Source organism: Marmota marmota, unplaced genomic scaffold (genome assembly GCF_001458135.2).
Source record: "Marmota marmota marmota unplaced genomic scaffold, marMar, whole genome shotgun sequence".
NCBI lineage: Eukaryota > Metazoa > Chordata > Mammalia > Rodentia > Sciuridae > Marmota > Marmota marmota.
Window position 1 is genome coordinate 1,121,962 of NW_026003318.1, and position 14,589 is coordinate 1,136,550.

At 41.3% G+C, this 14,589-nt stretch overlaps 2 protein-coding genes across 2 annotated transcripts; one reads left to right on the forward strand and one right to left on the reverse strand.

The window, feature by feature from the left end:
- Window positions 1-526: 526 nt before the first annotated feature.
- LOC107160352 (olfactory receptor 2W3-like) lies at window positions 527-1,397 on the reverse strand. Its single transcript, XM_015507031.1, has one exon. The coding sequence runs from the start codon at window positions 1,385-1,387 to the stop codon at window positions 527-529; it is 861 nt and encodes a 286-aa protein (XP_015362517.1). The 5' UTR covers window positions 1,388-1,397.
- Window positions 1,398-13,362: 11,965 nt separating this feature from the next.
- Window positions 13,363-14,301, forward strand: LOC107160353 (olfactory receptor 2L13-like). The gene has a single exon (XM_015507032.1). It carries the CDS (start codon window positions 13,363-13,365, stop codon window positions 14,299-14,301), a length of 939 nt encoding a protein of 312 aa, XP_015362518.1.
- The last annotated feature ends 288 nt before the right edge of the window (window positions 14,302-14,589 follow it).

Below are 14,589 nucleotides of genomic sequence, written 5' to 3' on the forward strand. Positions count from 1 at the left end.
TGAGTCCCCCAGACCTGCTCTGTTGGACTGGAGGGTCTTGCCCAGGTGTGAATATCAATAAAACCTTGTTCAGCTGCCTTTAATCTGCATCATTTTGATCACTGGTGCCTGACCTTACAATCCCCTGTTTGAGACCACAGTCATTCTTACAACAAAAATCAATCCTTTTAACACAATTTCAATTAACTGAAGTGTGGCCTACTTTGGAGTCATTCTGCTGTGTAATAAGGTGGGTGGGCAGAGCCTTATCTCAGGTAAGGTGGGCTCTTCATAAATCTTAAGTAAAGTGTTGTAGTTTTGAAGCCAATTTTTGCTTCTTAAATATCATTTTATAAAGTTTACATATATTGTTTTTTGAGTCCACATGAATTTTAGCTAGCACAATATATTACATTTAAAAGTAAATTAAAGAAAAGCTGAGAGCTTTTAACCATTTTTGTAGAGAAGTAGCAAAATGCTTCTTTGTTTAACAATATTAACCTTTAAATTGATTAGGCTCTCATTTGCTTCAAAATATATTGAAATTTTACACCAGTATAAAAATTAACAAGTTGTAGAAGAGGGTGAGGAACTTGCCCTGGTCCTGGGAGGACCTGCTTCCTGGCTGCATGTACATGTACATGATGTTCCCGTAGAACAGGGAGACCACAGTGAGGTGGGAGCCACAGGTGTTGAAGATTCTGTGTCTTCCTGAGGACGACTGGACTCTGAACACCGCCCTGACAATGTGGCCATAGGACACCAAGATGAAGACCAGGGGAGACAGCATGATGCCCACGGCCAGGACAAAGACAGTGCCTTCTATGGCCACTGTGTTGACGCAGGCCATGCGGATCAGGGCTGGCATCTCACACAGGAAGTGGTCCACCTTGTTGTGCCCGCAGCGGGGTAATTGTAGGGTCACTGGAGACATGACCAAGGAGTTGGCCATTGCACATCCCCAGGCCACTGACACCAAGCCCAGGCAGAGCCTTGAACTCATGATCACCGTGTAGTGCAGGGGCTTGCAGATGGCCACAAATCTGTCATAGGCCATGATGGCCAGCAGCAGACACTCCACTCCACCCAGGCCCAGGAACAGGAAGAGCTGGACCACGCAGCCCACATAGCTGATGGTCTTGTCACGGCCACTCAGGTTGTGGAGCAGCTGGGGGATGGAGCTGGTGGTGAAGCTGAGGTACAGGAAGGACAGGTGGGTGAGGAAGAAGTACATGGGTATGTGGAGCCGGGGGTCCAGCCAAGACACCAGGATGATGGTGCTGTTGCCCACCAGGGTCAGCAGGTAGGCTACCAGGATGACCACAAAGAGGACCCTCTCCAGGTGAGGGCGGTCAGAGAAACCCAGGAGGATGAAGTGGCTCTGGGTGCTGCCGTTGGTCCTGTCCATCTCTACTGCACCTGAGGAGAGGTGTCAACACCAGTAGTGGCACCTGCTGATGTTGGAATATGGACTCCTAGCTAGGATTAGAGGAGCACAGAGCAGGTTTTTTTACTCACCTAAGCCCTAAACACTGGTGTGGAGGCTCTGCTATGATTATTATCTCCAAATTATAGAAAAGGAAACTGAGGCACCAGTGTGTAAAGTAAATGTCATATGTGGAGTGGCAGAGCTGGTCTGCCCCAGGGAACATGCCTGACACCTTCATCTGTATCCACCCCTGTGCTCTGTCATTCCAGAGAGGAAAGGCACACACCTGCAGAGCTCCAACCTCTGCTTCTTCCAGAGTCACAAGATCTGAGGTCAGAGGCACAAAAGAACACTCCAAACAACCCCCTGATAGGTTTTAGGAAATAGCAAATGTACCTCATCCTTGAACATCACGGGTTTGAACTACATGGGTAAACTTCTACAAAAATCTTTTTTTTAGTAAATGCATTGGAAACATGTTTGGAGATTTGCAAGCATTTGATAAAACTTGAAGAAAAAGCATGTGACTATGAATACCCCCAAATTTAAGAAACATTTAGAATGTCATGAATGCATGAAATACATGCTGGTAATGCTACCTTTTTATCATTTACTAACATAAAATATACATAAATATTATATAAAATTAAAATGTATCAATATTTTCACAGAGACCATACAACCTGCCACTTGCAAAGGAGAGAAATGGAAACCAAAGCAAACTGTAGCAGGCATCATCACCCAGGAGAGGAACTCAGGGGATGTGGGATGACCTCAGCCACCCCTGGCATGGGAAAAAAATGTGTCCTCCTCCCTTAATAAATGGGGACAGAATTCAAAGCCCTGGAACATGTGTGGTGGTTACCTGGTTAGGTTTATGACTCCCACCAGGAAAAACAGACCCCTAGGAGCACCAGCAGTCCTGACTCCTGTGACCCTCTCCCAAAAGGGCAGAGGGACACACCTATAGATCCCCCAGAGAAAGGGCACCCTGCACATGGAACCTTACCTGGAGAGGTAATGACGTGCTGAGAGGAGCTTCCTGGGTCCTCAGTCCTAGGGACCCCCTCACCCCCTTAACCCAGTGCACATATTGCTTCCTTTTTAGGTGAAATTCTAAACCATAGCTCCCATGAAAGGAAACCAAAACTGACACAGATTCTATGGTTCCACATTCACCATCATCCTAGGTCAGACACAGTACCTCCAACCCGGAAGTGAACAGTAGTCACCGTTCTGCTCCATTAGGTCATGGCTCAGACTCTCAGTCTGAGTGGAACAACTTAAAATGACACCCACTTAAAGCCTGTGACCAGCACCCCAGAGCTTGAACAGGGAGGAAGATGCAACTGTAACACTTAAGCAGACCACAGTAGAGTTGGACAAGCTGAGCACTGAAGACCTCACAGACTGACAGCCTCTCTTTTCTCCTATAGCTTTACCCAATAAGTGATTGGCTTTGTAGTGACGGGTCTGAAGAGAGCCTCAGCTGATGCTCCTACCATCACACACATTGTGCATGCTGACCTCCCAAGCTCTGAATTCTGCTTTTCCTAGAAATCCCTTTCCTATTGATTTAGGCCCTTAGGTAGTTGGTTGCAGTCAGGGTGCTGGTACAGTGGACAGAGCCAGCACTCACTGTGGTGTCTTCTGCCTCCCTGATGTCACCAGTCGATTGAAAGTAGCTGGAACAGTGGTACAGTGCACAATTCCTAGACCTGCCAGGGAGCAGAAAAACACACAAAATAATTTATTTTAGCAAAACTGGGTAAAAATCCCATGGTGCTGGCTGTTTTAAGAATGTTGACCTATACTACAACATTGCCTTTTTCCAAGAGCATTGCTGAATGTAATAAAACATAAAGTGCACTTGTGAATTTTGAGGTCAAATTCAGAGGAAAAAGGCATGCTTGACACACTAATAGAGAATGCAGTGGCCCTCAGGGCATGCCCCCTCACTGGAGGCCACACTGTCTAACAAGCCCTGATCTGTCACACTGTGGAGCCTGTCCCCACTGAGCAAAATTAACTAGTGGCACCAGATAAATATAAGGTTCTTGTCTTGACGTCCTTTCTGCAGATGTCACTAGACATCTGGGTAATGGGCACAGCTCATTAGAGTCAGAATCCAGGCAAAGAGGTAAGCACACAGGCAAAAAGGTGTACACTAGGTAAGCACTCACATCACACACCTACCTGGAAAGTGCAGATGAGGTGTGCTCACGTCCTCTTCTCAGCTTGACATTGGGTTCACTTGGCTGGGCAGACACTGCCTAGCAGTTCAGTGGCTGTTTGAGGGCATATGCCTCCCTGCCTGCACCAAGCCACAACTTTGGACAAGAAGATGAGGTCTGGAAAGATCTCTTCTTCCAGACAAGCAGCATACTGGTTGTCTTTCACTTTATAAAATGCTCAATTTAAAAATCACAGCAATAGATTTATATAATTGCCTTCAAAAACTCTTACAAAATTTTTTGTAGAAATGGAATATTTAAGATATTGGAGATTGGTTTGCAGAAAAGCACAAGGATTCCCTGCCACCTCACATGGAGGTGGTGGTTAGAAAGTCCCAGAACTTCTTTGAAAAGCTTTTAATTAAAATTATACAATTTGTCAATCATGCATGTTACAAAGATATGAAAGGAGAAACACATCTCTAAGCCATCAAGCTATTTCTTAGGAACACCTGAAACAGACAACCTAAAAAATCTCTGAGTTGAACACTTTTTAGTAGTATTTTTCACACTGTGACTTTATAAGATCATTGCTTTTGGGCTCCAGACAGTAACCTCTTAATCACTTAGCCTTAAAACAATCCGTGCAAAATGGAATTCAAACAAAAGTGTGTGATTTTTCTGAGCCATTTAAAGACTCTGGTGCCTCAGTTTCAATGGGATGGCTTCCTGGTGAAGGCTGAGCCTCACTAGGCTCCTTCTCCTGCACTCCTGGGAAAACATGGTCTCTCTAGTCCACAATGAAACACCCGGTGCACACAAAAGTGACACTTCACTAGCACCACTGTCTGCACTTCAAAAAATATGGTCAAATTCAATTTAATTCAAAATGAATGAGTAAAATATACTTGTACCAAGGAAAAGTAGAATTTTTAAACTGACAACAAAAAAATTCTTATTCTATTGCACACTTAAGATTTGCACATAGATTGACTCAATGTTTAACTGATTGTGTATAATCTTTGCAAACCACACAATTATGATATAGCAAGGAGGTACATAACACAGGGTTTGGCCTGTGTCACATACTACAACATTTATACCCAAAAAGAATCTTTAAAAAGATTGCAATGACCATTCACAGTTGGAGACTCTGAGGTCTAAAGGGCACAGGTGCAAGGCAAGGTGGTGGTTGCTGACTCTCTCTGTCCAAGTTCACGGGGCAACCCTAGGACACTTCACTGTGCTCAAACAACCTTGTTGGGTGCAGAAGGTTTATCCCATCCAGGAACTATAATGTGAGGTTAAATGTCCTCAGTGAGGCTCCGACCTCATTCCATGAGAGGACGGAAGACAGCGCTCTGCTCAAGAGTGACAGCCAGAATGTGCAGGGATCCCAGGGGCAGGCTGGGGTGGGTTGCGGCAAGAGGGGCTTATGCTCCTGTGCAGATCAGGCCTGCGTGCTCCCCAGGTGACTGTGTGCCTCTCATGTCACTTCCCCTNATTGATTGGTTGACTGGTTGATTGTGCTTTATACATACATATAAAGGCATTATTCATGGAGATGTGTTCGTACATCCACCTCCCACAATTTGGTCGGTTTTATTTCCTAGTTCCTCCCTTTCTCATTCCTCTTCCCTAACCTTCATCCCCTTTGTCTCCCACTGATCTCCCCTCTCTTTTCAGGGAGTCATTTCTCTATTTTTCTTACTTCGCTCTGACTTCAGCATATGAGAGAAAACACCCTCAAGTATCAGAGTCTGGCTTATTTCATTTTGCCTGGTAGTTTCCAGGTCTATGCATTTACCAAGTAAAATAATTTCATTCTTCTTTATGCTGAAGAAATCCACATTTACTCTGTGCATTTGTTTGTTCATGGGCCCCTGTATAGGGTCCCAAACTAGACTTTTGTGAATTGTGCTGCCTTGCACATTTATAGGCATGTATCACTGCATGCTCAATGTAGTTCTTTTGCATAAATACCGAGAAGTGGGACAACAGGGTAATAAGATGGTTTTATTACTATACTTTTGAGGACTCTCCATGCTTTTTCCCAATGTGGTTGTACTAATTTACAGTCCTTTCAAAAATGTATGAATTTACTTTTCCCCCCACATTCTCACCAAAAATTATTATTGTTCATATTTTGGGTGATTTTTATATAGTCTTGATTTGCATTTCCTTGATTACTATGGATTTCTTCTGGTAGAGTTTCTTGTGTCTTCTCAGTGTAAGATGTCCTCAGCAAAGAGAGATACATCCCCTTCTTCCTTACCTAGTTATATCTCTTTAATGACCTTCTCTTGCCTCAGCTAGAGTTTTAAAAACTATATTGAATAAGAGTGACAGTGGACATCCTTGTCCCATTTTTCATTTTAAAGGAAATGTGTTTGTTTTTTCTGTATATTCTAGACGATGATGACTTTGAATCTGTCATATATAGCCCTTAAAATTTCAGTTTCTTCTATCGATAGTTTCTCCAGTGTTTTTAACATTTATGGGTGCTACATTTTGTCAAAAGCTTTGCCCATATCTATTTAGATGATCATGTGATTGTTATCTTAATTCTGTTGATGTGATGAATTAAATATATTGACTTGTGTATATTGAACCAAACTTGCATTCTTGAGATGAAACCCACTTGATCGTGGTGCACTATCTCTTAATGTGTTTTTGAAGGCAGTCTGCTCATATTTTTAAGGATTTTTCTTTCTATGTTAACTGGGTATATTAATCTATACTTTAATTTTCTTGATGTATCTTTGTCTGGTTTAGGTATCAAAGTGACACAGACTTCATAGAATGAATTTTGGAGTCTTCCCACTTTTTATATTCAATGGAATAACTTGAGGAAGATTGGCATTGGGTTTTCTTTAAAGGTCTAGTAGAACATGACTAAGAATCCATCTGAACCAGGGCAGTTCTTCATTGGAATGTTTTAAATTGCTGTTTCTGTCTCATTGCTTGATATTGGTCTTTTTACATTTTCCATATCATTATGGTTCAATTTTGGTAGCTGACAGTGCTTAAAATTTATCAGAATATTTTTAGATTTTATCATTTATTGGAGTATAAATTTTCAAAAGAATTTCTAATTATCCTGTGGATTTCAGCAGTGCCTATGGTGATATCTTCTTTTGTAGCTCAAATTTGGGTTATTTGTGTCCTTTCTGTCTCTTTCAGTTAGTAAGTCTAAGGTTTATCCATCTTCTCTAGCTTTTCAAAGAACCAATTCTGTTGCATTCATCCTTTGCATTTTTTTATTCTCAATTTTTTGAATTATGGTTATCATCTTAATTATTTCCCGCCTTCCACTGGTTTTGGAATTAGCTTGCCTTTTTCTCTGGGTATTTGATGTGTAACATGATTATTCATCTATGATCTTTCTTTCTTCTTCTTCTTCTTTTTTTACGTAAGAATCCAATGCTTTAAACTTTCTTATTATGACACTCATGCTGTCCCAGAGAATTTAATATATTGTATATATGTTCTAATTTGTTTCTATTTTTTCTTCTATGATCCATTCATTATTTACATATATTTTTAACCTCCATGTGTACATCATTTCTATAATTTTTCTTGCTGTTCATTGTAATTTCATTCCTATATGATATGATGATAAGAAATATATCATTTTTTACATTTTCTAATATTTCCATTGTGACTTACTCAAATGAACACTTCTAAGTATTCCTTTCATCTTGTTGATCCTTAGGTCTCTAACCTATGAAATCAGAGGATTTTGGTGAACATCACCAAATATCTCCTACAGACTCCATCTTCTCCTGAGACTAATCCTGGGCAGCAGGCCAGAGCTGCAGAGCTGAGTGTGTTGGAGAATTTGTTCTCAGCTTGGTTCTCACCAAATTCTCCTGACACAAGTCGTCAAGGGCACCTAGAAGGAATCCTCAGAATACATTCAGTGCTCTCTGCTCCCACCTCTACCACCATCTTTATGCTGAAATCTCAAAGCCCTTCACCTTGTGAGTGTTCCCCATGTTGTTGCTTTGCTCACACATCTTCCTTTGCTATTGCCTTGTTAAAGCAGAAACGAACTAGGATATGCCACACTTACTTCGTCAGGGTCTACAAAGGGCAACGAAGATTGAGCTGCTGCATTTGGTGTGCAGAACCTTCCTCCAGCAAACCTTACATTTCCTCCCTTTGCCCCCAATTGATCCCCAGTGTCCAAGCCCACAGGGACAGGAGCCTAAGCCATTACACCTGACTTTGCTGATGTAGAAATGGACTCAATTCAGTGGCAGGACCTAGCTCCTTAGCCTGGTTAAATATGTGGGAACATTGCTGTTTAAACATTTTGAGTTCAATACACTGTCAGTGGGGATTCTTTTAATGATAAAGCTACTTCTCTTAAAATACAAACTCAAGCACTTCACACAAGGTAAGTCAAGATGATATTATTGAACTCAGTTGATTTGAGTAAAATTTAAATAAGGGAAATAGTTTGGAGATGAGTTCACACACTTTTTGTTGCACAAAGAACAGAAAAGTGGTTTGTTATGGTGTTTCGTTAACTAACTGGAAAAGCTAAGGGTGAATTTAAAGGTAAAATGAGGCCATGTGAACCTGTTAAAATTATACAACGTGCTGCTCTCAAGGATTTGGAGCTTTGCTGGGACAACAAATTTCTCTGAGCCTGAGTCTTCTCAATGTTTAGCATATGGAAGGAAGAGAGGAGATGGACTCACATTCAGGACCCTCTATGTGCTGAACACACAGAGCTCACTTATTTCTGTCCCCTAAATTCTGTCTTCAGAATTCTCATAGGAAAATGCTGAGATTGAGTTATCTGAGGCTCAGACAAGTTGCTGGTTGTCTTGGGTTGATTCTCTGTAACATTTCAAAACTGTGCAATATTCATAACATTTGCAAGGTAAACTCAGGGTCCAACACTTGCTATGTTTACATGTATCAGGCTCTGTCAAATTGGATTTTCATTTTTTTCTTTTTGAAAAATTCTATATATTTGAGCAATGGGCTTTGCAGGATGACCCACCTTGCAGCCTCAGGAATAGTTCTCTCCAAAGTATAATACAGCAAAAAAATGTGGTGTTTAAATGATTCTGTTGTAAGAAATAAGATTCCATACCTAATTAAAAAAAAGTTGCTGGTAATCAATGAAAATAGTCCCACATGTACCACCCAAAGGTTCCAGATCATAAAGCTCAATTACCAGGTGTACAGGATCCTGAAAGTAATGATTCAGACCCATTCTCTGAACACATGAAAATTTTTAATGTTGCAAAATTAGTTATTGTAGTAACTACCATCAAAACTATTTAATTTGTAAAGTATACATCACATAATCTAAATATAAATATAGACTACCTCCAAAAATGGCCAAGGAAGGCATAAACAGCAGACTGAAATTAAACCTGGACTAAACAATGAAAGGCGGAAAGCACCACGAGTGGCTCTGTGCCCTCCAAGCCCGGGCTGTGTGTTAAGGATTGATTTATGAAATGATCTAGTCACACCTTGTTAGTTTGGTCGCTGTTACTAATTTACTTCTGAAGCTAATATTTCATTCAGTTGATCAGCAGATCTACTGAGAGCCTCTGAGCCGGAGGCAGAGACAGAGGATTCAGTGGGTCCCACACTGTCCCTAAGCAGCACCCATCTGTGCTGGGGTCTCTGGCATGTCTTTTGTTAAACCCAGGGTAGCCACAGCTGTCCTCATTACCCACTACCCACTCTCTGCCATGGGCTCCTCCTCTAAACTCTCTGCTCAACCAGAGCCTCCTGTGAGAGCTCCAGAAGGGGACCTGACCCCATGCCACACCCACTGGCCTCTCTCCTGGTCCAGAGCAGAGTCTGAGTCCTCCCCTCCCTACACACTTGCCCTGGTGCCTGAGCTTCCAGAGCCCTCTTGTCTCTGTTGCTGTCCTGATGACCCTTCAGGGCTGGTCCTGCTCCTCAGTCTGTGCAGAGTGGTCCAGAGCCTGAGGGTCCCAGCAGCACCTCCTTGGAGTGGCTTCCTCAGTGTTGTTGCCCAGCTGTCCCTCTGTCCTTCCTCCCTGCTCTGTTGTTCTTGCTGTCACTAATGTGCACACACCTTGCAGCGTGTGTTTGGGCTGCTGCTCTATTGTCTGTGTCACCCACTGAATACGAGTTCCAGAGTGTGGAATCTTGTGTATTTTAACCACTAAATCCTGTTGATGGCCAGCAGCACTGCCACAAACAGAAGCAGTGAGCACATTTTGACGGGATGAATGGATTTCAGGGCTGGGCACATTGTGTTTTCCTTCTCTGTGAGGTCAGAGCTCTGTCTCTAGACCTTGCTGGAGGCACCGGAAGCCTGACATCTCACTGCTCTGCAGGTAAAGTGATGCTGTGCTCCTGTTGGCTTCCTGACCACCACTTTTTACTCTCAGTGCTTGTCAACCTGACACCTTTCAAAATGTGTCCCCTCTTATGTGAAAAGCTCTCCTTTGCAATTGTATTCCTGTTTACTACAGTATATCAAGAAATCACTGCTGTTTACTTACTGAGATGAATTATGGCAACAAACTATTGGTTGCTTTTCTTTCCTGTCAGAAAATCATTAATCCAAATTAACATCCACAGTAGTCTGTGGCAGCATCCCCATGGAAGAGCTCAAATATAAAGTGCAAATCTCTCTAAGACTAGACACAGGGAGAAGTCAAACACATACTGGCGATATAAGAAATGTGACGATCTCATTTTATGAATATTCATGAGAATAAAAACAATGAATATGAAATTGCCAGATCTGACATGGCACAAGGAGAAGAAGAGAAGCTGTTAAGAGCTGAGATGCAGATGCACATTCCCAAAGAACAGCCTAAGCAACCATATAACCTAGAAGAGGAACTCGCTCATTTTCTTCTCATTTTGGTTTCTTTACTCTAAATGATTCATAACTAATTATGGTTTTACTTCCCCTACATAATTACGTCTGAACAGGGCAAGTGCACACACATGTAAGCTACAGTCAGGACACTGCCTCTGCTCACGTTCCTTCCTAGGAGAGCAGCTCAGCAGCAGAGCCAGATCCTGCTTGTAACCTGGGAAACTAAAATGCAGGACAGGAAGAAACATCCTCTTTATGGCCCATGTGCCTGACCTAGAATTAGGCCTGATCCTATGGAGGACAATAATCATTACACCAATTACTTTGAATGCTTTATTCCACACACAGTAAATCACTCACCAGTTACTAAATGTGCTATTGTGAAATGATTAGTAATATGATGTCAAATCTCTTCCAAGGCATAACTGTATTTGGGAATGTTGTTCTTCACATCCATGAATTCTTCTAATTATCTGGGAAATTAAAAAAATAGTGCAAAAATCACATTAAAATAAATGAAGTAATGAGAAGAACCTTTCATGTAAGTTATGGCACATGCAAGTTTTTTGTATATGCAAAAAGTCTGTCCCTTTATGAGATTCCATTATCCATACCCATGTTGTATTTCTGTTACTTTTCTAGTTCTAGTTTGCCATTGTGAATATACAATGAAAAATATTGCACAAGATTTAATCTGTCAACTTCATCATATGTAATTTGCTTCCAAGAAGTAAAGGAGAATTTATATAAAAACCTTAATATTTGATATTAGTTTGTAAGGTTTTCACAAATGAAAACCACATTAGGAAAGAGACAGTATCCAAAGAACATACTATACTAAGGTTGATCATATAAGACTCATGATACCTTCACAACTTAAGAAAGATGCTTTTGAATGATGACCCACTTCTAGGGCCAGCCAAACAGCTCCTGTTTAGGAGGTGAGCAGCACAGCTCTGGGAGAAGACCCTGGCTTACTCAGCTGCAGCAGTGCCAGTGGGGACGGGAGAGCAAGCACTAAAGGTGTGGAGGAGGCGAGGTCCCTGAGGATGCAGACTCAAGCACACAGGGCACTTCTGCACCCCACAGGCCATGTCTGTGGTGAACCTGAGTGCTGAGTTGGGGAGCTGGGAAAGCAGGATCCTGGCTTCCTCTGGGGCTGAGCCTGGTGCATAGTCCTAGGAATGCTCCTACCCAGCATTATCTAGGAAGGACTTCCTCAGTTCTTTCATTTGTATTTGTTGCATATGGGAGTATAATTTTTATTTCAATTTGAGATGGTTACCAGAAAGAACTGGGAAAGCAATTTTTAATTCCGATATCAAAATCTATTGGACATTATTTTTTCACATATTCCTTGGCCACTGTATTTCCTCTATTGAGAAGTGTCTGTTTAATTCATTTGCCCATTTATTAATTGAGCTATTTTGCTACTGTTTTATGAGTTCTTTATGAATTCTAGATAATAGACCTCTGTTAGAAGAATACCTAGCAAAGATTTTCTCCTATTCTGTCTTTCTCTCTTCACATTCCTTATCGTTTCCTTTGTGTGTGTGTGTGTGTGTGTGCAGAAAGTTTTTAATGTAATGAAACACCATTTATGAACTCTGGGTGTTATCTCCTGAGCTTTGAGGTCCTACTCAGAGAATCATTGCCTCTTCCTGTATGCTGGAGTGTTGACCCCATGTTTTTTTCTATTAAAATTTCTGATTTGATTCCTAGATCTTTGACCCAATATGAGTTGAATTTTGTAGAGTGAGAAATAAGTTTTGTATCTCTTTTTTCCATATTGGATAACCAGTTTTTCCAGCACCATTTGTAGAAAAGACCACCTTTTTTCCAATATATGTTATTGGCACTGTGTCAGGGATCAGATGAATACAGATGTGTGGGCTTTTCCCTATGTCTTCTAGTGCGCCATTAGCAATTAGGAACATGTAAATTTAAAGTACACTAACATTTGATCTCATACCACTCAGAATGGCAGTCATCAAGAATACAAAATAATAAATGATAGGATGTGGAAAAAAGGAAACACTTTTACAGTTTTGGGATTGTTAATTAGTACAACCAAAATGGAAAACAGTATGGAGGTTCCTCAAAAGACTAAGCACTGAACAACCATATGACCCAGCTCTACTACTCCTCAGTATTTATACTGAAAAATTAAAGTCATCATACTGCAGTGATATATGCATACCCATGTTTATAGCAGCACAGTTCATAGCCAAACTATGGAACCAGCTATTTATTCAGCCATAAAGAAAAAATAATTTTATTTAAAGAAAAATGGATAGAACTGGAGTTCATTATGTTATGGGAAAGAAGCCAGACTCTAAATATTGAGAGTCATATGTTTTTCTTCATATGTAGAAGCTAGAGAGAGAAAAGGAAAAGAAACTTAGGGGAAGTGGAAATCTCATGAACATCAGAGATCAGTAGAGGAAAGGGCCTGGGAGATTGGAGGGAGGGAAAGATGGGGAACATTCTAGGGAGAGATTTCAGCCATATTGTATTTCAGCCTGTACAAACATGTAACAGCAAATGTCATCATTATGTCCAACTGTAATGCACCAATAAGAAATGGGGAAAACAACTACTACACATTCGTTATCTGAAGCATAAAGTTACTTATATAAAAAAATCTATTGAACAGAATCTGTGGTGTTGTATGGATGACAATGCATTCAAAACAAACACTAATAAACTTAATTTCTTTTATTCTCCTTTTCTATTTGATCATGTTTATTGCTTAGTTTTTGTTTTTGTATTTCTTTTTTTTTAAACAAATTTTTTTAAACTTTATTATTTATTTATTTATTATTTGTATGTGGTGCTGAGGATCAAACCCAGGGCCTTGCACGTGAGAGGCGAGCGCTCTACCACTGAACCACAACCCCAGCCCCTTTACATTTCTTTTAAGAAAATTAAAGCAGTGCCTGTTCATGGAGAAATGGAACCAAACTTCAAGTGATTTTATTTTGTTGGGGTTGTTTCCTCAAAATCAAACTGGCCTCCTTCTCTTGCTTCTTATCCTATTGATATTTATTCTTGCCTCATTGGGGAACTCAGGGATGACTGCCCTCATCTTCTTGGACCCGCGGCTCCACACCTCCATGTACTTTCTCCTCAGCCAGCTCTCCCTCATGGACCTGATGTACATCTCCACCACTGTCCCCAAGATGGTGTACAACTTCCTCTCTGGCCAGAAGAGCATCTCCTTCCTGGGCTGTGGTGTGCAAATGTTCTTCTTCCTGACCATGGCCGGCTCAGAAGGTTTAATCCTGGCCTCCATGGCCTATGACCACTTTGTGGCCATCTGCCACCCCCTCCACTACCCCATCCGCATGAGTAAAAGGATGTGTTTGAAGATGATCCTGGGGCCCTGGACACTGGGCTCCATCAACTCCGTGGCACACACATTTTACATCCTTCATCTTCCTTACTGCAGGTCTAGGGCCATCAATCATTTTTTCTGTGATGTCCCAGCCATGGTTCCTCTGGCCTGTATGGACACTTGGGTCTATGAGTACATGGTGTTTGTGAGCACAGGCTTGTTTCTCATTGTTCCTTTCCTTGGCATCACTGTGTCCTATGGACGGGTCATTTTTACTGTCTTCCACATGCAGTCAAAAGAGGGAAGAAGAAAGGCTTTCACCACGTGCTCCACACATTTAACCGTGGTGACATTTTATTGTGCACCTTTTGCCTACACTTATTTCCGACCAAAGAATCTTCGCTCCCCAGCAGAGGATAAGAACCTGGCTGTCTTCTACACCATCCTCACTCCCATGCTCAATCCCATCATCTACAGCCTAAGAAACAAGGAGGTGCTAGGGGCCATGAGAAGAGTGTGGGGTCTGTTCTCCCCCAGGAAGAAGTGACCATGGCCATCCCTGCTCCTCTGTATGGCTTCTCTCCATGCAGACTGGAACACTCCCGTGCAGCACTGACCAACAGTACTATAGTGCAATGATGTATGTCTCTAGTGACACTTATCAGTAAAATTAATTGAAATAATATACTGAACATAATATAATGATCAATATTTTAATTTCAAACAAAACACACTAAAATTTACAATGCAAATATTAATTACACTTTATTTTATACTATTATGAATTATTGCATACAATACAGTACATGTTCTTACATATATTAGTAAATGTAAT